The 22,716-nt window shown below is 44.8% G+C and overlaps 1 protein-coding gene across 7 annotated transcripts in view; it reads right to left on the bottom strand.

Annotated features, from left to right (window-relative positions):
- TIAM1 (TIAM Rac1 associated GEF 1) overlaps positions 1 to 22,716 on the bottom strand; it is a 392,899-nt gene that overhangs the window by 32,632 nt on the left and 337,551 nt on the right. For 6 of the 7 annotated variants that reach the window (XM_045436876.1, XM_045436879.1, XM_045436875.1 and 3 more), the window contains 2 exons: positions 10,524 to 10,627; positions 224 to 403 (listed from right to left, as the gene is read on the bottom strand). In XM_045436876.1, coding sequence (XP_045292832.1) covers positions 224 to 403; positions 10,524 to 10,627 — 284 coding nt within the window. Of the gene's footprint in view, positions 1 to 223; positions 404 to 5,558; positions 6,008 to 10,523; positions 10,628 to 22,716 lie in introns of those variants that run through there. The other variant, XM_045436881.1, reaches the window with a different exon arrangement.

Raw genomic sequence — 22,716 nt, 5'->3', positions numbered from 1 at the left:
CAAATCTCAAAGAATTGCTCTAAGAATTGATGAGCTTCCTTAAGACGCAGGAGAAATGAACGTTCAGAAGAAAGGCCAGATTCCAAGGGGGACCAAGATATGTCTCATTACCACCACCGGGCTTTGTGGTTAGTCAAGCAGGGGTATGAACCCACAGAGCCCCTCCTTGGAAGTGAGGGAAGGCAGGCCCCGCTGGAAGGCAGGGCGGGACAAGGTGACATACTTTCACATAGGTGCGCTCCGTCTCCAGGAGCTCACAGATGACCTTGCGCAGCTTGTCAGCGTCGGTGAGCTGCCTCATGGTGGCCAGCTGAGGCCCCGTGGAGTCCTGAGGCGACGGGCTCGGGTCAGAGAGGTTCATCTCATGCAGACTGCGGCAAAATGCGGCCACCTGTTCCGTGCTCTGCGGAGCACGGTTTAAAAGGCAAGGCAGATGAAGTCACCCCTCGCTAGAGAGACCTGTCTGACATCTGTTCGGCCTCAAGATGTCCTTCCTGGTTAATGAACTGCCACACATGAATTACATCTCTCCCTCCCCCCCCCCGCCCCCCACCGCTCTGCACATATGAGAGCTCGGATGCTCAAAACAACCATAACAATAATTGCTAACACATTCCGAGTGCTCACCACATGCCAGGCACTTGTCTGATGTAGTTAACCCTCCCGCAGGGTGAGTAAGGGCTATTAGCATTCCTACAAAACAGCTGAGACAAAGGAGGCCCAGAGAGGTTAAGGAGCTCATCTGAGATTGCACAGCTCCAAAGTGGCAGAGCTGGGATTTGAGCCAGGCAGTGTGGATCAAAGCCTGTGTTCATAACTACTCTGCAAGAAGCATACAAATAAGGGGACAGAGAAACAGAAACATGAAACGCATTCCACTCAAAATACAAGACTAATTAGTTAGCACACCCCCAGGTAAGTAAACTATACTTTGCAACGTCAGAAGATGATTTTATAAGCTAAGATTCTTTCTGGCTCTGTTAAAGATTGGTCCTAAGGCAACCTTCTAGATAATGACAGATACTCATATATTTTAAGAAAAAAAAAAAAATTTCTGTCTCTATAGCTTCTGCAAACAGAAAGATACCTCCTCTGTGGGAATAAAGGCTGTTGGGCCCTGAATAAGGCTTCCGTGGGGGAGTCCAGCCTCCACCTAGTCTCTGTCCAGGATGATTCGGGTAGAAGTTGAGGGTTCCAGGATTCTAAAGTTCCAGTTTTCCAAGTTATGCAAGACAGTTCTCCAGAGCGTGGGTGGTAGAAGTGCTGCTGAAAATCCCTGGGCCCAGTGCTTGGCCACCTCGGCTGCCTATGGGACTCACCTGCAGAACATGCCCAGCTAACCCTTCAGGTCAATTCAATCAGGATCTCCAGGATGGGATGAGCCAGCATATTATTTAAAGCCCCTGATGGAATGACTCCAGAGGTTACTTCGCAGCACAAAATCTGGTTTATTAATATTTGTCCAAATGTGCCACCCTACAAATGTTTGCCGGATATCTCCTCGAAGGCAGGCTGTCCACTCCTCCTCCTCTCCCCGGCTTCCATTCTCTAATTCATCCCTCAGCACAGACTATTCCCAATCACCACGTGTGCAAATAAAGAACGACTTCTATCACCCACGTACCCAGGAAGAACATGAGAAGAACATCTTCCCCAAAACAACAGTTGCTGCCCAGAGCTGAAAGTCAACGCTGGCATTTTTGTGCAGGGCAGAGGAGCTAAAACCAAGGGGACCCCATGGGGGCAATCTCTTAAACGCAGAGGAGGGCAGCCAACATTAATATGCCTTTTCTTCATTAGCACATCCCCAAGGGAAGGGAGCCTGGAATAAAGGCAGGACAAGGACTAGGGAAATCAGAACCTAACAAGGATACATTAACAACAATGGCATGACAAGCCAAGAGTAGAGCCAAATCCACAAAATTATTCTTTCAATTCTCTTGCAATGACCGCAGCGTATTCACTGCTAGCGCTAACCCTAGTCTTATGTGCCAGAAGGTATTAGTCACCTGTCAGGGGCACTGTTCAATGTTCTCTATGGATTCAGCGTTCCAGACATTGAATATTCCCATGAAGAATCCTCCCTTCAGTGACTGACAAAAAAAACACAAAACCTCACCAAAATGGGCTCAACTGTATGATATGTGAATTATATCTCAACAAGGCCGTTAAAAAAGAATTTAATTGAAGCTTGTTTCTGTAGAAACCAACTACACAGTTTTATTTAGTTATGTTAGTGTTTTAGTAACTTGTCACCCTGAAACATCCAGTTTAAATATGGCTTTGTCTTAAGAATGCACAGGAATAAAAGACCCGTTGTAACAAAAATGCTCACACATCTTTTAAATGATCCAGTGATGATTTATATCATCTGCATTATAACATAGACATGACAGGGGGGTTGGGGGAGAAAACCTCACCAAAACTAAAATCCTGTGGGCGAGAAAGTCTGACAAGTAACTGCCCTGCTCTCCAGCTTTTCCCACCTGACTTTTACCGTTTAGATTTAGCGTTCTGCAAAGGAAACTAACGCAACAAACGTATAACTGGCACCTTTCCTTTCACAAAGCTTTTCTAACCGGCCCGGCACTAACCACAGCTACCTGTCATTTCCCTGCAGATGAACATCAAAGCTACTCCTCATGATAAATAAATCCATCCCTTCGTTCCCATCAGAGATGCAATACACCTTTCTGCACTTTTATCATTTAGACAGGTTACCATGTGAAATCCAATGTCCTCCTATGGTATACCAAGGGCGCCTCACACTTTCAGGAGGGGCCAAAGTTACAACCTGGGGACTCTGACACATAGCAAAGGCAGAGGATTCCAGAAGACACTTCCCTTTGTGCTCCCAGTTCTCACTACACTGACCTGTTGCCATTCTCCCCGACATCTACGTATAGTAATGGAAGGTGTGGGAAGGTCTTTCCAGGTTTTTATTCCCTTGGTTTCACCACACTCTGAGGTTTCCATTTTCAAGAGTGTGAGGAGAGCTTCTGACTTTACCTGTGTGAAGTTCAGTACTTCTAAGGTCTGGTATCCTTATTTTAAGCAGGTCCAAGGGGAGAGCTAAGGTTAGTGGGCTGTGGGCTAGGGCTATGGTGCATCTAAACCTAGCCACGTCCTATCCAACCTCACTCCAAACACCCAGCCTACTCCTCTTTCTCCCGCTCTGAGCCAAGTTCTGGATTCTATTAGGAAAAACCTTTAGCATCCCAGAGACACCCCCAAATTCCCTTAAGTCCTCTTCTGAGAGTTCAAAGCCTTAGGCATCCCTTCCTTATTAGACACAATCCTCAGCTTAGGACAGATTTAGCTAGGTGGTCTCTAACACAGAGGAGGGGGTTAATGAAGTTTCAACATGGGCAACCCTGTTCTCTGATTCAAGATATAAACTCTCGCGAGGAACATGGACGTAATCTCAACATGGACGAAGTCTGCTTACTGTCAATTCCATGTTATTTAAATAAGGAATAAAAAGACACAATTCCAAGTTACAGTGCATACTGGCAAAGCACGTTTTACAAAGCTCATAAGGAAACTTTTGCTTGGAAACACTTAACCTAAAATGATGTCATCAAGTTTGAGAATTTTGTTTTACTAAAATCTGACCCAGAAAACATCCTTAGAAGGAAGTATGAAATGCAGGTATTTTCTAGAAGAATGCAGAGATTTTGTATGCTGTAGCCCAACTTTTAAGTCCCCCTGACCCTATGCTGTGGCCAGAACTTTTTTTCTTTTTTTAACATCAAGGTCCTAGGGAGCTAGGCCACGATGTAGGATGTACGAGGAACACAAAGCTTCCCCGCTCTGTCACGGAGCGTTTTGTGGTCTCCTCGTTATTCTACACCAAGTTCCGGGGTCACAGATGCCCGGAGAGGCGGCTGCTGTGGGGGGTTCTCAACACACTCCCGAAAATCAAGTGTCCTGGAACCAGGACAAGGGGAGAAGGGCAGCTCGGGAGGAGGGGACAGCGAGGTTTCTGCAATGGGAGAAGTACAGACCTCTCCCGGCTTGAGGACTGCAATCAGTCACCCTGGAAACAGAAAAGCACTTTCAGGCATTTCAGAGCTGCCGGTTAGAGACTGTTCAAGGTAGCAAAGCCGTTCGACTGCCATAGCTCAGAATTATCCAACCACCATGCAGAAGAGAGTACACAATTGCAGGAGGAAATGGACCACTTTACTGGGGCCAGCGTGAAGCTCAATGTTTATAATATCGCTTTCTTCCTGTGGAAGATGAAAAGAAAGTACAAAAAGAAGGGGGAGGCTTTTAAGTACACACTATTGACTCAAGCTACCCAGCTGTTTAAGCCCTTCCTGTTATGCAACCACCGAGGGCAATTTCTATCTCTAGAGGAGTTCAGAGTCCTAAAACTGTCCTTTAAGTGTGACCGATTTAACACATCCCACAGATTTAAAAGGGGCCAGAGTGGCCTAAAATCTTATAACCTTTACTTAAGCTCTTTTGGAGACAAACACCAAAGTCATGTTCTCTATAATTTCAGAGACCACTATACACAATGGCAATCCCCATAGTTTTCCATCACCTTCTCTGTCTCTTTTTGAACAAACTTTGAAGAAGAGACCTCTGGGAAGGACGAAGGCTCAACTGAGTAAATCGGGTGTACTTACTGCCAAAGTTCAAGCTGCACTAAGTGACACAAAGATCGCACGGTGGGCAGACTCCAATGTTAATATGAAGCTATTTTTAAAAGTTCAATGTGATTTGGTTAAATTAGTCCTTGTCATTAACCCACCAGATTGTCTTACTAGGGACTCAACACTTACTACAGGAACTGACACGTACAATAGAAGTCAGTGGACGTCAAACCACCAACACATTCCCTGCGCCAACGCATCTATAAACATCTCCTTCTCAAGTAAGCAGAGACAAAGTCCAAAACACTTAAAACGTTATAGGAGGCAAGGTGAACACCCTGCTTCCAGAAACACATGCGGAACACTCTGAGGTGGGGTTAGGGGAGATTTGCCATACACATAATACAAACACACTCGAAATCTCAACAACCAAAAGAAAGGGGGAAAACTCAACTCTCACTTCGTTTTAAAAATACACCCTACTGGGGTCCCTGGGTGGCTCAGTCGGTTAGGCGTCCGACTTCGGCTCAGGTCATGATCTCACGGTCCGGGAGTTCGAGCCCCGCGTCAGGCTCTGTGCCGACGGCTCGGAGCCTGGAGCCCGCCTCGGATTCTGTGGCTCCCCCTCTCTCTGCCCCTCCCCTGCTTGCGCTCTGTCTCTCTCTCGCTCAAAAATAAGTAAAACATTTTTAAAAATTATTAAACAAAATACACATTACATCTTCAGGCCATTTAAGAATGAAAAAAAAAATATATAAATGGGAAGATTCGAGGCAAATTCGGCTTCACACCAACTACCGATGCCCACCCCCATGCTAAACTACATGTCTCTTTATCAACAAGGGGAACTGGAGGGCAAAAAGACGCAATATGGGGAAACGGGGCTGGAAGACAATTCAGCTGGAAAGTCATAACAGAAACAAGGTTAGCAAGACAGAATTCAAACATGCTCACCAGAGGAAGCGTCTGATACACAGAGTCACCGGACTTGTAACTGTTTTCGATCCTGGGCTTGCGCTTTATTTTCCACAGTGCAGACATCATCAGGAATATATTCTCATGGTAATGCTACCACCTGACATGCTCCGCACAGAAAGAGAAGTTTCCTAAAATACCCCGAGAGCGCCAAACGCCTTCCAGTTCCCAAGGGAGCATCCTCTCACACAGACAGCCCATGCGGGCTCGCCGGTGAAACCTACTGTCTGCATCTCAACACAGCAAGGAGGGCAGCAGTGCGCCCCCCGTCCCCAGACCAGCACCCCTCTTCCCGTCAGCGGCCTCTGGGATGGGGTCAAAGGCTAACTCGCGGACTCGAATTCATGCTTTGATTTCACCTGGCTAACCAACAAAAGTTCCAGAAAGGGAGAACCAAAAGGGACCAGAACACAAAGCCGAAAAAGCCTGCCCAGGATGTGAGCAGTCTGCTCTGCGGCCAAGATCAGCTGATTGGCCAGCGTCACGCCGTGCTTGGGGATATTCAACCCGGCAGGCTCCCACAACTTTGAAGACACCCCTCTCTCACTGAGTCGGGAGCAGGCACTAAAAAACAAATAGATAAATAAATAAAAACAAACTACGTTCTTTGAACAGCTTATGTTTTCACATCTTCCGCTAATGCTTTGTTACTAAAGCAGACATTTCCAAGACAATCCCAATTTGGATTAAAAAGAAAAAAAAAAAGAGAGAAGGCAAGGCTTTCAGAATGGAAATGTTCTGAAAATTATTCTAATACATTGGCTAAATGGAAAACAAAATCACAGCTGCCAGGGGGCCTGGGATGCATAACGACAGCCGGGAGCTCATCAGCATTCATTTCCAGAGACCAGAGTTTCCAGGAGAAGCAGAGAAACCAGTGGCCGGTGGAGAAGGCCCCCTTTGAGGCTATCACCACAGTCACAAGAGGAGGGAGGTGGCTCACAAAGAGGCTAGACTGCCCCCCTGCGGTGTGGGAGCCCCGCCCCCACCCTAGGGCCACCAATGCCCGGCAAGCTCGTAATTATCTACTTGCTTAACCCCAAAAGGCCACAAACAGCGAAAACTGCTATTTACAAAAAAAAAAAAAAAAAAAAAAAAAAATCAAAAAACACATTACACTCAAGCCTGCATTCTCTTGTATTCTGCCCAATGTTTCGTAAAGCAATTCATTTCGGAAGAGCAACAAAAATATTAAACAAAAAAATCAACAGTCTTCACACACTCAGCAGGAATAAAGAAAAAAAGGACTGCTTGTTTCATTTCATGTCATTTCTTGACTTGTTTGTTTATTTACTTGTTTTTACATTCTACACCCAGCCTGGTGCATTCGAAGCAAAGGCTACACCATCCTTCCGTGTTTACGGCAGCTTACAACTTAAAAATTAACATTTGGTTTATTCTCAAGAAGAATTACTGATCTAGGAGACATGTCAAAACAATAAGCTTGATCAAGAAACTCTTGCTCTTACTTTTTTTTTTTTAAATGTTTACTTACTTTTGGGGGAGAGAGAGAGGGAGAGAGAGAGAGAGAGCGTGCGTGCGTGCTCAAGAGCTCAGGCGCGTCCGTCGCGGGGGAGGGGGTAGCAGGGAGAGAGGGAGCCACAGAATCAGAAGCAGGCTCCAGGCTCTGAGCTGGCAACACACAGCCTGATGCGGGGCTCGAACCCACAAACCACAAGATCATGACCTGAGCCCAAATTGGAAGCTTAACTGACTGAGGCACCCCCAGGTATTCCTTACTTTAAATCATTAAGATAAGACACCCCAAAAGCTTAAGCATTAATAAAATATTTATGGGGCGCCTGGGTGGCGCAGTCGGTTAGGCGTCCGACTTCAGCCAGGTCACGATCTTGCGGTCCGTGAGTTCGAGCCCCGCGTCAGGCTCTGGGCTGATGGCTCAGAGCCTGGAGCCTGTTTCCGATTCTGTGTGTCCCTCTCTCTCTGCCCCTCCCCCGTTCATGCTCTGTCTCTCTCTGTCCCAAAAATAAATAAACGTTGAAAAAAAAAAATTTAAAAAAATAAAAAAAAAAAAATAAAATATTTAAGTGGCTAATGAGTTTCTAGCTAATTGACTTACACAGCACATTAATTAATTAACTCCTTTTTCTGAAACTTGGTATTTAACACCACACTTTAACCAATCTGGCCAGAAGATAGTTTTAGCATAGCCGATAACAATACAAGGCCTGGTTTTGCCATCTCAGAGCTGTGTGACCTTCACTGAGTTGTTAACCTCTCTGTTCCAATGTCATTACCTATAAGATAGAGGGAATAACAGGATTTCTCTCTCAGAGGTATTGCGAGCATGAGGGAAGTTAATATGAATGGTGCCCAATATGTAGAAGAATCCACAGTGGGACCCAGACTCCAGAAGAACCATTTGCACAATTTAAGATTTTTGCTTCCAAATATCCGAAGTGAGAAAGTAACTCATTAAAGGCTAATTTAGTTAACTAACTTGGGTTGAGTGACAAAATCATTCAAATAAAGATAAAATGTGAATCAAAGCAAACCTAGGGAGTATTTTCAGGTACAGAATCACACAGTGCCCTCTGACCTGGTGAAAAGAAAAGATGAACCTATGGTTTTAGCACGGGTCACTGCGCTAGCTTCAAAAATACTGATCATCACCCAAACTTGTCATCAGTAACTCTGAAGCAGTTCTCTTTCAGGAAAGGGCACTGAGCATCGCTACAGCGAAATCCAGGGACGGGCTGGCCTGTTCCTGCACCTGACCCTGTCTGTCCCAGGTGAGCTGTAGGGCCTGTTCTCTGGAGAAAGAACCATGAAGTCAGACAGGCATCCACAGGCAGTCAACAAAACCCCAGGGCCCCTTCCTTCCTCTCCACTGCCAGACCTAATATTATAGAGGACCCTGTTTAGGACCTCATGACTCACAAAATTTTAAATGAAAACAATCTCAAAATCCACAAGGAATGAGAACACGGGGCTATTACAGTGAGGTAAAAATGATCCAAGTTAAAAAGTATTCAGAGGGGCGCCTGGGTGGCGCAGTCGGTTAAGCGTCCGACTTCAGCCAGGTCACGATCTCGCGGTCCGTGAGTTCGAGCCCCGCGTCGGGCTCTGGGCTGATGGCTCAGAGCCTGGAGCCTGTTTCCGATTCTGTGTCTCCCTCTCTCTCTGCCCCTCCCCCGTTCATGCTCTGTCTCTCTCTGTCCCAAAAATAAATAAACATTGAAAAAAAAAAAAAAAAAAGTATTCAGAGATTAATGTTTTAGATATAGGAAAAATAGCCGTATTCCTAAATCAAATTAGAAACTGAGAATTAACATTCAATAACAAAATAACTTAATAAATACCTTTCGAAATATCTGACCCCAGTTTGGAAATATCCATTTCTCCCTGAGGGGGGCTGTCCCTGTCTCCTCCCCCAAGTATGTAAAAGTAAAGTAAGGGCCACAAACATAAAAAAGTTAAGTTTAAGCAAGTTTTTGTTGGTTTGGGTTTTTTGGCTTTAAATGAAATGTGTGTATTTCCATTCATCTGCGGGTTTTTTTTTTTTAATGCTTATTTTTGAGACAGAGAGAGAGAGAGAGAGAGAGAGAGAATGCAAGACGGGGAGGGGCAGAGAGAGGGGGACAGAGGATCCAAAGCGGGCTCCGTGCTGACGGCAGAGAGCCCGATGTGGGGCTCGAACTCACGAACCGCAAGATCGTGACCTGAGCTGAAGTGGGACACTCAACCAACGAAGCCACCCAGGTGCCCTACCATTCATCTGCGTTTTAATTAATAACCAACATAAAGCCCTTTACAAATATTAAAGTTAGTTTCAAATATTAAATTTGAAAGTTCAAATATTAAATTTCCAAATATTAAATTTCAATATTAAATATTAAATTTTATATTCAAATATTAAATTTTATATTGCACCCAACTTAGAAAGGACACCAAGGAAGGTAATCCCATGATGACCAAAGACACACACATGGGTAAAAGTGACACAGGCACTCAAGAGAGTCTTACAGAGATAGAAACACCAAGAGAGACCAAAAAAAAAAAAAAAAAAAAAAAAAAGGACACATAGAGAAATGCAGGTTTTTTAAAATAAGGGTTCATATTTGAATCATATATTTCCCTGGCCAACGTGCTCTCCTACTGTTGTATTATTTGACCTCCCCAGTCATCCAATCACTGGGCGAAGGCAAGAATCACCCTGTTACAGAATTTGATCAGGGCAAGTGGTAAATATCAAACGGAAGAACAAAAGCTAGGTGGAGGGATCAAAATAAACACGTGCGTATTATTTGTTTTTTGTTTTTTTTTTTTTAAGATGAATAAATACAGAGACAGAATCACATACAATGACTTTTGCTGCGGAAGGGCCTTTGGACAGAGTTAACACCGGGTTTTCAAACTGTCGTACTCTGGAGACTGTGCTAAGAAGACGTTACTTACTGATCCACAGAACCCTCTGGGAAGTGAGGGTGGAAGGGTGGAAGCATGATGAATTATGGGAAACAAATACACGGCCTTCCACCAAAGAGAGGCAGAATAAGGCCTCAGCCAACCAAGGAACATGCTATTCGAATAAATTAAAAGATGGTTTCTTTCCCTTTAACAGGAGCCACACACAGACAATCCAAGAAGAGTTCAGTGCAGAAACCAGAAGAGCAAGAAGGTGTAACTGACCCAGTGGCATACAAACTGGATGCTGCCTTTTCAAGCACAGACGGAGACGTAAGAAGGAAATCGGATGAAATGAGACTTGAACCCATGCAAAGGGACTTCTGCCCTGTAAGCTCACGCACAGGTTTGTTACCAAGGTGGTAATTTGGATTTTGTGTCTTATCTCGTGACCTCTCAGAGTAAAAGCACTTGGTCCCGGGGAGAGGCCTCCTGACCGCATACGGCTGCAAAGGTGACGTGTCAGTTGTGATTCTTCGGTGGTTTGACACATGGGACGTGAAAATGAAAATCTCTCACCTTGCTGCTGTGATCAGTTTCATCTGAGGATTCCAGGTCCGGCCCTTCGGTCTCCTCCAAAGCGGTCTCAGCACCACTGCCCTGCTCGCCGCACAGGCCGTGCCCTGCAAGACAACATCAGGGGAAAATGAGGGTCGGCGTATGCACCAACCGCTAAAAGCCATGCCTGTGCAAAGCGGGGCACGGGGTCAGGCTCACGACAGGTACATACATTGTGAGACCCTCCAAATACGAGCTCCACGATCTTGGCTCAGTAAGTGTGTTTTTATTGTTACTAGTATTATTTTTATATTATAGCATATATATATATATTTTTTTTTCCAATACCTAATTGTTATGAGGAGCCCCGCGCCCCCACAACAAACTCAAGTTGAAGCCCTAACCTCCCACGCCATGGTATTTGGAGGTGGGCCCAGGGACGTAAACATTCGGTCCACAATACGTATGATATCTGTTTTTGCGAAGTCTGGCAAGCTATAAACAGAACACCAAACTTCCATACTTCCCGGCATACTCTATGTAAAAGAGAAGGAAGAGAACACTGCAATCACAGGCCTCTGGGGGGGCTTCTCAAATTTAAAGAGCATCTGAACCCACAGGGGATCACACTCTGCAGATTCAGATTCAAAAGATCTGGGGTCGAACCGAAAATTCTGCATTTCTCACAAGCCCCACGATGACCCCAATCAGTACTGTAGGTCCACAGACCACACCTGGAGTTCCAAGGCTCTAAGACATTTAAAAACCTCTAGCTAATCTGATGAGACAGTGGTATAATCAAACCAGTCTGGCACTGGATCCGGGACAACAGCACCATCCCTATATATGGACAGGATAGAAGATGAGAGAGTTAAGGGAGCCACTTTCTGACTCTTCCGATGAGAAAGCCTGGGTTTGCAAAGAGGTTGCCTTATCCAGTGACACCAGTACAGTCATAACCTGCCTGGCATCACTTTCTGTTTGGACTCGAAGTCAGCTGGGAAACAGGGAGGAAGCCCGCCTCCCAGCGAGCACTGCTCCAAGATGGTATCCTGTGGTCTCCCCTCCTCCTCTGGAATGAAGCACCAACAAAGTGAATACACTCTGAATGAAAGTTTCTGTCTGTGTCCTCCCTTTTGCTCTGGCTCTAGGATTTTCTAATTACTGGCTCACTCTACCATATGGCAGTAGCAGTCAAAGAAAGCAGCTCAGTCAACTTGGTGGCTATCGACTATATCATATTGTCACCTCCATGGGGAAAAAGTGACTGAACACTCTGTACGGGGGCAATGGCCTAGAGGCTGGGGCCAGAGAAAAGGGCAAGAGTTGATCTCCAATGCGGAGGAGCGGATGAGCTCATTTAGGGACACTTTGCTAAGCACTGAGCTCTTGGATCACAGAAACCACGGCTCACTCAGCACTGTCCTAAATAGCCAGACTGCACAACCCACAGGGCACCATTCACACTGCAGTCTGCAGAATGGCAACCCCCCTGCCTGTACAGCCAACTGCTGTGACCCTACAGACCCCACTGTGTAATGCAATGCCTGGGAGACAGCTGATGCTCACAAGGTAGTGAGAAAACAGATGAAAGGATTTCATTGTTAATGATACAGTGGCGCTAGGTATCCTGAGAAGGAAGGAAGGAAGGAAGGAGACAGGGAAAGGGAGAGGGAAAGAAAGAAAGAAAGAAAGAAAGAAAGAAAGAAAGAAAGAAAGAAAGAAAGAAAGAAAGAAAGAAAGAAAGAAAAGAGAAAAGAAAAGAAAGGAAGGAAGGAAGGAAGGAGGGAAGGAGGAAGGGAAGGGAAAGAAAGGAGGGAACTTCACCTCTACACAACACTTAAGAATGATAAATAAAACATAACAAAATCCTTTTAAACATAGAGCTGAGCTCCAACGAGTCCCAGGGCCCAAAATGAAGACAATAAAAGAAGCTGGTGTGGTGGGGCCAGTCTAAAAGCTGTGGCGATATTGAGTAAATCCATCAGTCCCCAAACCCTAGAGCAGTGTTTCCCGAAGAGAGAAAGAGACCTATGGGTGTTAGGAGAGGAACAATTCTGGGGGGCGGGGTACAAAATTGCACATTTGGCAGACACTTAGTCTCCCTCGCTCCTGGGCACTAAATACAATTAGCACTCCCCAATCTCTGTGCCAATAAAAATGCACCCACACATTTCCCAACAGCGGTACCATCACAGCTTGGGAGCCAATGTCCTGGAGACTCTGGTTTCAACTGTAAAGACCAGAGACAGAAAACAGGTGTCAGATCGGCACAAGTTGGAGACCTGGAACTGAATCTCCCGCATTCATTCACACGGTTCCTTTGAAGGGCTACACCCTTGGTCTAAAAAGATGTAAAAAGATAAAAGAAACAGGTATTCATTGGCAAAAGGGAAGGAAAGGGGAGGAAAGAGAAGGGGAAGGGAGGGAAGGGGAGGGGAAGGGAGGGGAGGAGGGGAAAGGAAGCTTGTCTGATTCTGCCTACACTCTGGGACAGAAGACCAGGGAGGGAGCAAGGGGGGGGGGGGGGTTCTCCAAAGAGGATAACCACAGGCTGACCCCACGGCTGTTTGAGATTCAAATTTACACCATGTACTGCCTCCAGAAGACTCTATGTCTTAGTCAGCTTGGGCTTCTGTAACAAAAGACCACAGAGGTGGTGGCTTAAATAAGACATTTATTTCTCTCAGTTCTGAAGGATGGAAGTCCAATGTCAAGGGGCTCACAGATTCAATTCTTGGGGGAGACCCTTCCCCCGGCTTGTGGAAGGCTACCATCTCCCGATGTGCTCACGTGACCTTTTCCTCACGCACGTAAGGGAAGACTGAGCTCTACTCTCTTGCTCTCCTTACAAGGACACTAACCCCATATGGGGGGACCCCATCATGGGTGGGGTCCTACTTTCACAACTTTAGCTAAGCCTGATTACCTCCTAAAGGCCCCAACTCCAAAGAACAATCACACAGGGCTCACGGCTTCAATGTATAGATTTTGGCAGGACACAAACATTCAGTCCATGACACTTAAGATGAACAAACTACCTTAAAATCATTGTAGATTTGTATTCCAAGGGCTCTGGCAAAGACACAATCAAAATCCCTCTGGAGGAATTCACTCTTAAAGATGGTATCATATAATGTCCAGAGATAAAGCTTGATCAAATAAAAACTCCTAGTCCATTATTAGAAAACCCAGGAAGAGCCAGGTCCCCATGAGTGAGAAGCAGCAGACACAATAAACAACAGAAGCAGATTCCCAAGGAATGATACTGTAATCATCAGATACAGAATGGCAAGTATGCATAAAAATATATTTTTTTAAAAGGGACAAGAGGTAACTTCAGAAAAGATCAGGTAAATTCACAGAGTTTTTAAAAATGAGAACTAACCACTGAAATAAAATGCTCAATAGGTAAGAATGAAAGTTCAAGAAAGAATAAAAGATGTATCTGAAGAAAGCACAAAAATCTTCAAATGCTAACACGACCAATATAGAATTGTATTTCCAGCTAAAATATTATTCAATAAGGAGAATATAATGTTCTCTGTTTGAGAAACAAAGAGTGAGAAAGTTTGCTACAAATAGAACCTCACTAAAACAAACAAAACAAACAAACAAACAAACTCCACCTCTCTAAGGGATATACAGCTATACCTTGGAAATATTGTGAGTTTGGGTCTAGACCACTGCAATGCAGTGGATATCACAATAAAGCAAGTCAGATGAATTTTTTGGTTTCCCAGTGCATATAAAAGTTATATTTACACTACATTGTAGTCTATTAAGTGTGCAATAGCATTATGTCTTTAAAAAGTATGATTTTCTAATGTTTATTTATTTATTTTAAGTGAGAGAGAGAGTGAGCGGGGGATTGACAGGGAGAGAGGGAGAGAGAATCCCAAGCAGGTTCTGCACTGTCAGTGCAGAGCTGGAACTCACAACCCGTGAGATCATGACCTGAGCCAAAATACAGTTGGACGCTTAATGGACAGAGCTACCCAGGCACCCTCTGACGATTTTATTTTTAGGGGCACCTGGGATGCTCAGTCTGTTAAGCATCTGACTTCGGCTCAGGTCATGATCTGGCAGTTCATGAGTTCCAGCCCCATGGTAGGCTCAGAGCCTGGAGCCTGCTTTGGATTCTGTGTCTCCCTCTCTCGCTCGGTCTCTCTCTCTCTCTCTCTCTCAAAAATAAATAAACGTTAAAAAAAAAAAAAAAACTAAAGGGACGGGAAGATATAGTTGGCCAATGTAAAGAAAGCGCAACAAATGTCAGACAAAACAGATTTAGCCACCACATGAAGATGTATCAATCGTTATTAAGCTTGATCCATGAATAGATTTCAAACCCTTTTTCTAAGAATTTGTGAGTGTGCATCTTCCCCAAGGATCGGCAATTTATACAAGCAGGCCACACATCAGACCACAACATAAACCTCAACAAATTCCAAAGAGTCTGTATTCAGCCTCAGACTACACTTAGCAGCATTTTGGGGGAACTGAATTGGTGACAAAAGAGCAAAAAGCCAGTAACACCAGAGACGGTTTTAGAGAAAAAGAACAAGATTACACAAGGTTACAGTGTTTTCCCTACCAGATCCCAAAATGTATTATAAAGCACAGGCTAACAGAGCATAGAGCCCAGAAACGGCCCTTCCGCATAGGGGGACGTGATATACACAGTAAATGTGCCGTTTCAGACCCCAGGGAACAGAATGGTACATCTGCTAAACGTTATGACAGAAGACTACTCACATGGAGAAATAGAACGTTGTACCCTAACACACACCATTCACAAAAACCAATACCAGGGGGGTATACACCAGAAGAATGTCAGTAGCCCCAAGTATAAAATCTTTTATAAGAAAATACAGAAGACAAGGTTGGTTACCTTAGGAAAGAGAAGGGCTTCTTAAATAAGATACAAAAAGCACAAATCATAGGAGGCAGAAACATCAGATTTTATTAAAATTAAAAACCCTTCTGGGGCACGTGGGTGGCTCAGTCAGTTAAGCATCCAACTCTTGATTTCGGTTTAGGACACGATTTCACGGTTCGTGAGTTTGAGTCCCGCATCGGGCTCTGCGCTGACAGTGCGGAGCCTGCTTGGGATTCTCTCTCTCTCTCCCTCTCTCTCTGCCCCTCTGTCTCTCACCCAAAATAAATAAATAAACTTTAAAAAAGAAATAAATCGAATTAAATTAAAACCCTTCTTTGTCAAAATGCAACAAGACACAGTATAAACTGAGAAAAGTTATCTTCAACATATAACTGGCAAAAACATTAATATCTAATAAAGGGACTCCTATGAATCCGTATCTATAGGCATATCTGATTCTAAAGCAAGTGTTCTTTCCCACTTCACTATGCGATGCTTCTGCCCTTAGCTGAAGACAAAAATTAATAAGATAAGAGAGAAAGAGCAATGCAGCTGGTAGAGCTGTTTGCAAACTGATGATTCTGTCCACCCCTTTGAGCACAGACTCCTGTGTCACTTCTTCTCCACCCCATGAACTGGGACTGGCCTTGTGAGTTGCTTCAATCGACAGAACGTGACATAGATGGGGAGACAAAAATTCCAAGCCAGGGCCTCACGAGTTCTCACAGATTCTGGTTTGCCCCCAGGATCTCTGAGCTCACCAGACAAACCGCCGCCTAGCCTCCTGAGGTCCAGCCAACCAAGCACCAAACGTACAAGTGAGGCCGTCTTGTAACCCAGCCCCAGTCAAGCCACCAGACGACACAGCCAAATGTGCCACTCCGGGCAAGGGCAGCAAGGACCCAGCTGAGCCCCGCCCAAAACTGCCAAACCCAGAAGAACGAGCAAGGAAAATGACTGTCCTGGGATGGTTTGGTACCCAGCAGAAGATAACCAGGAAATGGGTCAGGGGGATTTAGTAATCAAAGAAAGCCAGAGAGGCAGGAACAGGGACTTCAAAGAGATGAGGTCATGTTCTGGCTCCTATGCTTCAAGGCCTTCTCCGAACATCCCCCAGCTTAAAAGGCTTATGCAAAAACACCGCTGGGGTTTTTTGGCAGCCTCAGTACAGTTTTGCAACATCCTATCTCAGGTCTCCACCGCCTTCACTACAAGAGACTTTCCTCCAACAACAGACACCGAAGGAATTTTCTTCTTTGTCCCGGAGGGAGCTGCCCCCATTTACTCCCTAGTGCACCCCCCCACACGCTGGCTCTGCTGACCATCAGAGAGATGGGAGAGCCGAAGATAAGGCTGAGAGGTGGCTGAAGAAGTGGTCACAGCAAGGGAGCCGCCACCTCGCCTCCATTCCATCCCCACGTTTAGCACAACGTCTGGCACAGAGGAGGTGCCCAGTAGCCATGTGGCAGCACAGAGAAGAAGCGGGGCCAAATCTGAAGAGACAGTGGGTTGACAGGGGGCTGGGCAGCCCCAGAGAATGAGGAAGCACAGAGTAGGGCTGAGGCTGGGGGGGACGGGACCCAGAAGCACCATAAATAACATTCATTGTTGCAAATAGGTGTGGTCATTTCTTCACTTTTTAAAATGATTTTCATATCGGGGCACCTGGGCGGCTCAGTCGGTTAAGCATCGGACTCTTGGTTTCGGCTCAGGTCATGATCTCACAGTTCGGGAGTTCGAGCCCTGCGTTGGGGTCCGCTCTAAGCATGGAATCTGCTTTGGATTCTCTCTTCCTCTCCCTCTGCCCCTTCCCCCTCCAAAAGAAAATCCTTACAATGATTTTCACATCATAACAATGCTCTGGTGACCAAGAAAACCTTTGTGACGAGCCTAGCCCACTCACTCACAACTAGCAGGATGCACACATCAATGTAAGCCTACGTTTAGATTTATCTTTAATTTACTTGGTGGAGACACATTCACTCTGGCTCCATTTAAGTCCCTTTGGGACTTAAAGAAAGAAGATAAAAATCTTTCGCTTATGAGATGTACTAACAATGTGTATTACATAAGCAGATTCTCCAAATCAAACATTTCCAAAGAGGGACCAATTATAACACTGATTTTCATAACGCCTTGATTAATGCCTGAGTTTAAAGCTCTGTGAGGGAAAAAAAAAATGATTGGAGGGCAAGGAGGCAAGAAAAGGTTAGATACTGTCAATAAAAACACTTAGCTGAAATTTAACCACTAGGCCAGGATTTTATTTTGCTTTTTAGTCACTTTACTGTCATATAAGAATTCCATAGAAACACTCATAATATATGTATAGGATCAGCATAAACACTCTTTCCACAACAAAGCTAAAAAGCAAAAGTAATTACAGAGGGAAAAAAAAAAAATAGGTTAAAGTGCTCCAACTTTGACTTCATTGACAAATAACTTGTTCCCAGCCAAATTTCACACAATCTCAGTGTCCATTTCTCTACGGAGAGAAATTTTTACATCCCCAAAAACCGTAGATCTAAGCGTTACCGACTCTGTTAATCTGTTGTAAAAGCCAAATAATACAAGGTTCATTACTGTTCTTTTAAAATACACACACGGAGGCTCTGAAATTCTGAACCATTTTTCCCCACACACAGGATTTCGAGGGTGTCGTCAACCCAATCCAGCCGGAAATCAAGACTAGATGTTTGGCTCTCGCCAGCAGGGCCTCAGGAAGCAAGCCAGGTGCTGTGTGACAAAACCATAGGGCCCAGACAGTTTACAAAACGCACATGGCTCCAAATTTTATCAACAAACAAACAGAAGACCGTGTGCTACTGGTATCTGGGAGACTTCAGAGCCTCCGAAGGATGGGGCCATATTTGTTTGCAGGAAAAAAATCTGTGCGGTGCCTGTTTCTCTGTTGTGTCTCCCTGCTGCCTGATTGTCTTGTGTTTTCAGAATCAAGCTCCAGACAATCTGCACGGGACAACGGTCTGAAATAGACTTGTACGTTCCACAGGCACTGAGGGAAGCAGGCTCTGCCCGCAAATCAAACAACTGTCCGTGGTGGGTGCTCAACCAGTCCTCTGGCCAAGGTGCCTTGGGCTCTCCCAACTGTCACAGAAGCCTTTCCTGTTACAACAAACTCTGCTTAATCTACTTCCTCCAGGAGGGGTATTTGTACTCGGACAGACTCTAATCCTCCACTTAGCATCAGACAGATGTGCCTGAGGTATATCAAGGGGGGAGGGAGGCGCTTGACTCTCCAAACAACGATGGCCCCGACTGTCCTTGACGCGCATAGGCCGGAGTGAGCTGCAGACGCCCAGCTCGGCTTCCATAATGACCGCTTTTCAAACAAGAACCAACTCCAGTTTGCTGAACTCTGGCACTTTTATTGTAACACTGAGCTAAATGAGGGCACCGGCTTTGCCCCAACCCGTTGAGAGGAATTTTAGAGAAGATAAAGCAGAGCTGCATTCACCATAAAAATTAAATGGATGTGAGCCTTGATGGCGGGATTTAAAATGAAAGACGCAAACAGATGTTTTGAAGCCTTGGAAAGATACCATTGATGCTCTGTAGTGATTCTTTCAACTTGCGTAAAATGTGGGGATTGCAGAATTACTGAAAGAAATACCTTTGTGCCAAGAATTAATTTCAATGATAAATATCTTATGCCAGAACAATCCTACTCACACTTGGGAGAAAGGCCTCAGAATAAGCATTTATTTGTTCTTTGCTCTTCCCTTGACTCAAAAGGCCGTGGGTGGGGGAGGCACAGGGGGAGATGCCAGAGAAGGGTATTTGTGTTAGAATTCCCTCAATAAGTGTTTAATAAAACCTTTCAAAATTATTGTACACTGAGATTTGCTTTTCTATATTGATGCTCACTGTGAATATTTCCCTAACTGGGTAATGTGGGTTTTCCTTCTAGTAAAGCGGGCCAGTGGCTCTCCGAGGAAGGAGATTTTGTTGCTCAGGGGACAGCTGACAATACGTGAAGAGATTTTGGTTGGCACAACTTGGGGAAGGGGCTACCATTAACTTACAGTGGTTACATTAATGCACAGGACAGCCCCCCCACCACAAAGAATAACCTGGCCCCAAATGTGAGTAGCTCCAGAGGAGACCAGTATTCAAAATAAATCACACAGGAGCATTCGAGAGGCTTTCTGGAAACCTCACACAAACAGTGTTGCAACTTCCTACCTCAGCTTCCTCTTCACTCCAAGGTTCTCTCTATAACAACAGCCACTCAAGGGACTGTCGTTTTGTCTAGACATCCTTCCGCCATTTTCTTACCAGTACATCAGTAAACAAACACTTAAAAAAAAAAAAAGGTGGGGGGAGGGGGATGAAAGTAGCTCAAGAAAGATTTTGACAAGGACCCCAGGTGGTCAATGACTGAGAATGGGAAGCTGAGTCTCAGGGAGAACACAGAGGATGAGGCCTCTTATTTTCTAAGCCAACACAGCAACCCATTTGCCACGCTTCCTTCTCAAGGGACACAAGGGCGGGGACACACTCCACATCCCCTAACGGATTTCCATTACAAAAGTCTCAGGCCACAATATGATGTCAACAAATGCCACCACAGATGGTCTGCGTATGACCATAACTTTCCAATCACCTTGTCATTCTACCAAGACAATCAAAAGAGGATCAACAAACAAAGACCGTTGGAGAGCAAACGTAGTGGATCCCAATCCCAGCTGCACGTTAGAATCCCCTGAGTTTTAAGTAACCACAAGTACAAATGCACCCCCAGGCCCCACCCCAGATCATGGGAATCACCATCTCTGAAAAGGGGCCCAGGTGTCTCAGCACCTGGTCAGCAGAATTCATTTCTTTCTGCCTGGGAAAGGGAAATACTTAAGTAAGGTATTCATAAACTTAGTTCTCAGACAATTCACCTGTTGCAGGTTGAGGTGGATGGAGTAGAGACCAGAGAGATCAAAAATGAGCAGCTTCCGGTTACAAGCCACAAATCTTCATGTCTCCATAAGAGACTGTGCTTTGAACACGTAACATTTATCGAGCACTAAGACCTAAACACTTCACTTTTATTTTTATTAATTTTTTTAGCATTTATTCATTTTTGAGAGACAGAGAAAGAGCATGCGCGGGGGAGGGGCAGAGAGAGAGAGAGAGAGAGAGAGAGAGAGAGAGAGAGAGAGAGAATGAATCCGAAGCAGGCTTTAGGCTCTGAGCTGTCAGCACAGAGCCTGATGTGGAGCTTGAACTCATGAACCACGAGATCATGACCCGAGCCGAAGCTGGATGCTTAACCAACTGAGCCACCCAAGCACCCCCAAAACACTTCACTTTTATAACTCAATTAACCCTCACAACAACTTAGTGAGATAGTACTGTGGTATCATCCCCATTTTATGCACAAGGACACTGAGGCACAGAGAGATTAAGCATAACCTGTTCAAAGACAGAAAGCTAATAAACACAGAACCAGGACTTAGTCCCAAGAAACGTGGTCCCAGAGCCCACTCTATCTCACTAGGGTGTGGGGCTTTCAGAGAGGAAACAAACTTATGCAACAAAGGGGTTCAGAAATAATCCAGTGCTGAAAGTTAGTCCCATATTTCAGTTCAGGGTTCTGAGGGCAAGATTGGGCCACGCCTGCCTACTTGGGCACCAGACAGGGCTCACGTGGACCCCAGGGTCCCTGAGACACTGCCTGGCCCTCCGTCAAGGTGGCCAAACATCCACTGTGACCACCGTTAAGACGGTCCCTGCATCAGACCTCAAACCTGCACTCAGGATGCTTCTTATTTTTAGCTCCTTCTAAATTTAGACTAAGGCGATAGTCCAGCCTCCCCATTGTACAAATTTTCTAGTTGTTTTCTTTACTATTTTAACTGCAGCCATCAGTGGATACTGCTTTATCTCTGCCTCATTACGGAGCAATCTTTCAGATCATTTTATCCTGTTTCCTTGCCTCTTGTATTTTTCATGGTGAAATGGGGACTAGGAGCTGCTAGCGACCAGAAAGAAGGCAAAGAGGCTTCAGCTGCTCCAACTGGACCGCCACTGCCCAGGGCATTTGAGAATTCTTCTGGAACGTGTTAATGCTGAAGAAAACTAACACGATGACTACCTTTTTGCTTTATACTTGAACCAGTTTTAATGATCTGAATTTGACCCAGAGGACTGTGTTCTGAAGGATTTTAATCATCGCAAAATAGTATCGTTTAACTGGAAAAGAAGCAAAGGAATGGATACATCTTCTAAGAATGATTCCAAAATGGAAATTTTAATGTGTTTTAAACACCGGTAGATTTGGTGGATTAAGCACTCAGCCTTCAAAGGTGACTGGCCTGAAGGAGGTAACATGTACTATGTAGAGGTCAGTTAGGTTTAAAACTCCATCATATAAAAGATGGGACAGCTACTATATATACAGAATATACTCAATATTTCTAAAATAAATACATGCATGCAAATACATTTTAATTAAAACAATTTTAATAAAAATTTGCAAAACGTACACACACATACACACACACACACACACACACACACACACACACACAATTTTTTAAAGAAGAAACACCCCAAAATAGGGACAATCAACCTTTATTTAAAGTTTGTTTAAACAGTTCCAAAAAAACTTTACTTGTAAAAACAGGCCATGGGTTGCATTTGGCTTGTGGGTTGTAGTTTGCCAACCCCTGCTTTATATCCATAGCCCACAGGAAGGGCTCAGACGGAAAAAAAAAAATTCAAAGAAAGTTGAAATACACTGTATGTACATAGTACGTACATCCAGATCCTATAAAAATCCTTTAAATAACCCAACCTAACCTAACACAACAAGCCTCATTCAGAGTCATATTACAGATAGAAACATCAGTCTCTGTGAACTGAGTTTTATGGGATCAATCCTGCCATCTTGTGGTCACACAAAAGAATAGCCTTCGTGGTCTCCATTCCCCATAGAGGTACACAGCTCCCTGGAAACATTTTCTAAAAGTCTGATTGGGGTGCGGGTACTGCAATGACATAATGAGTCAAGGAAGTCAACAGCAGTAAGTGTGATCAATTTTCTGAAGCCTCAACTTGTCAAATTCCTGCAACAGCCACTGAACAAAAGAATGTGCTCTCACAAGGGCTCTGCTGGGGATCTATTCTCATCAAGCCAAACTTCAGAAGGGAATTTGAAACACAGTGACAGGAGGATGCCTGGGTGGCTCAATCAGTGTCTGACTTGGGCTCAGGTCATGATCTCGTGGTCCATGACATTGGGCTCTGCACTGACTGTAGAACTTGCTTGGGATTCTCTCTCTCTCCTTCTCTCTCTCTCAAAATAAGTAAATAAACTGAAAA

The sequence above is a fragment of the Leopardus geoffroyi genome, chromosome C2 (assembly GCF_018350155.1).
Source record: "Leopardus geoffroyi isolate Oge1 chromosome C2, O.geoffroyi_Oge1_pat1.0, whole genome shotgun sequence".
Classification (NCBI taxonomy): domain Eukaryota; kingdom Metazoa; phylum Chordata; class Mammalia; order Carnivora; family Felidae; genus Leopardus; species Leopardus geoffroyi.
Note: the sequence above shows the minus strand (reverse complement) of the source record. Positions and strands in the feature narration are given on the sequence as shown.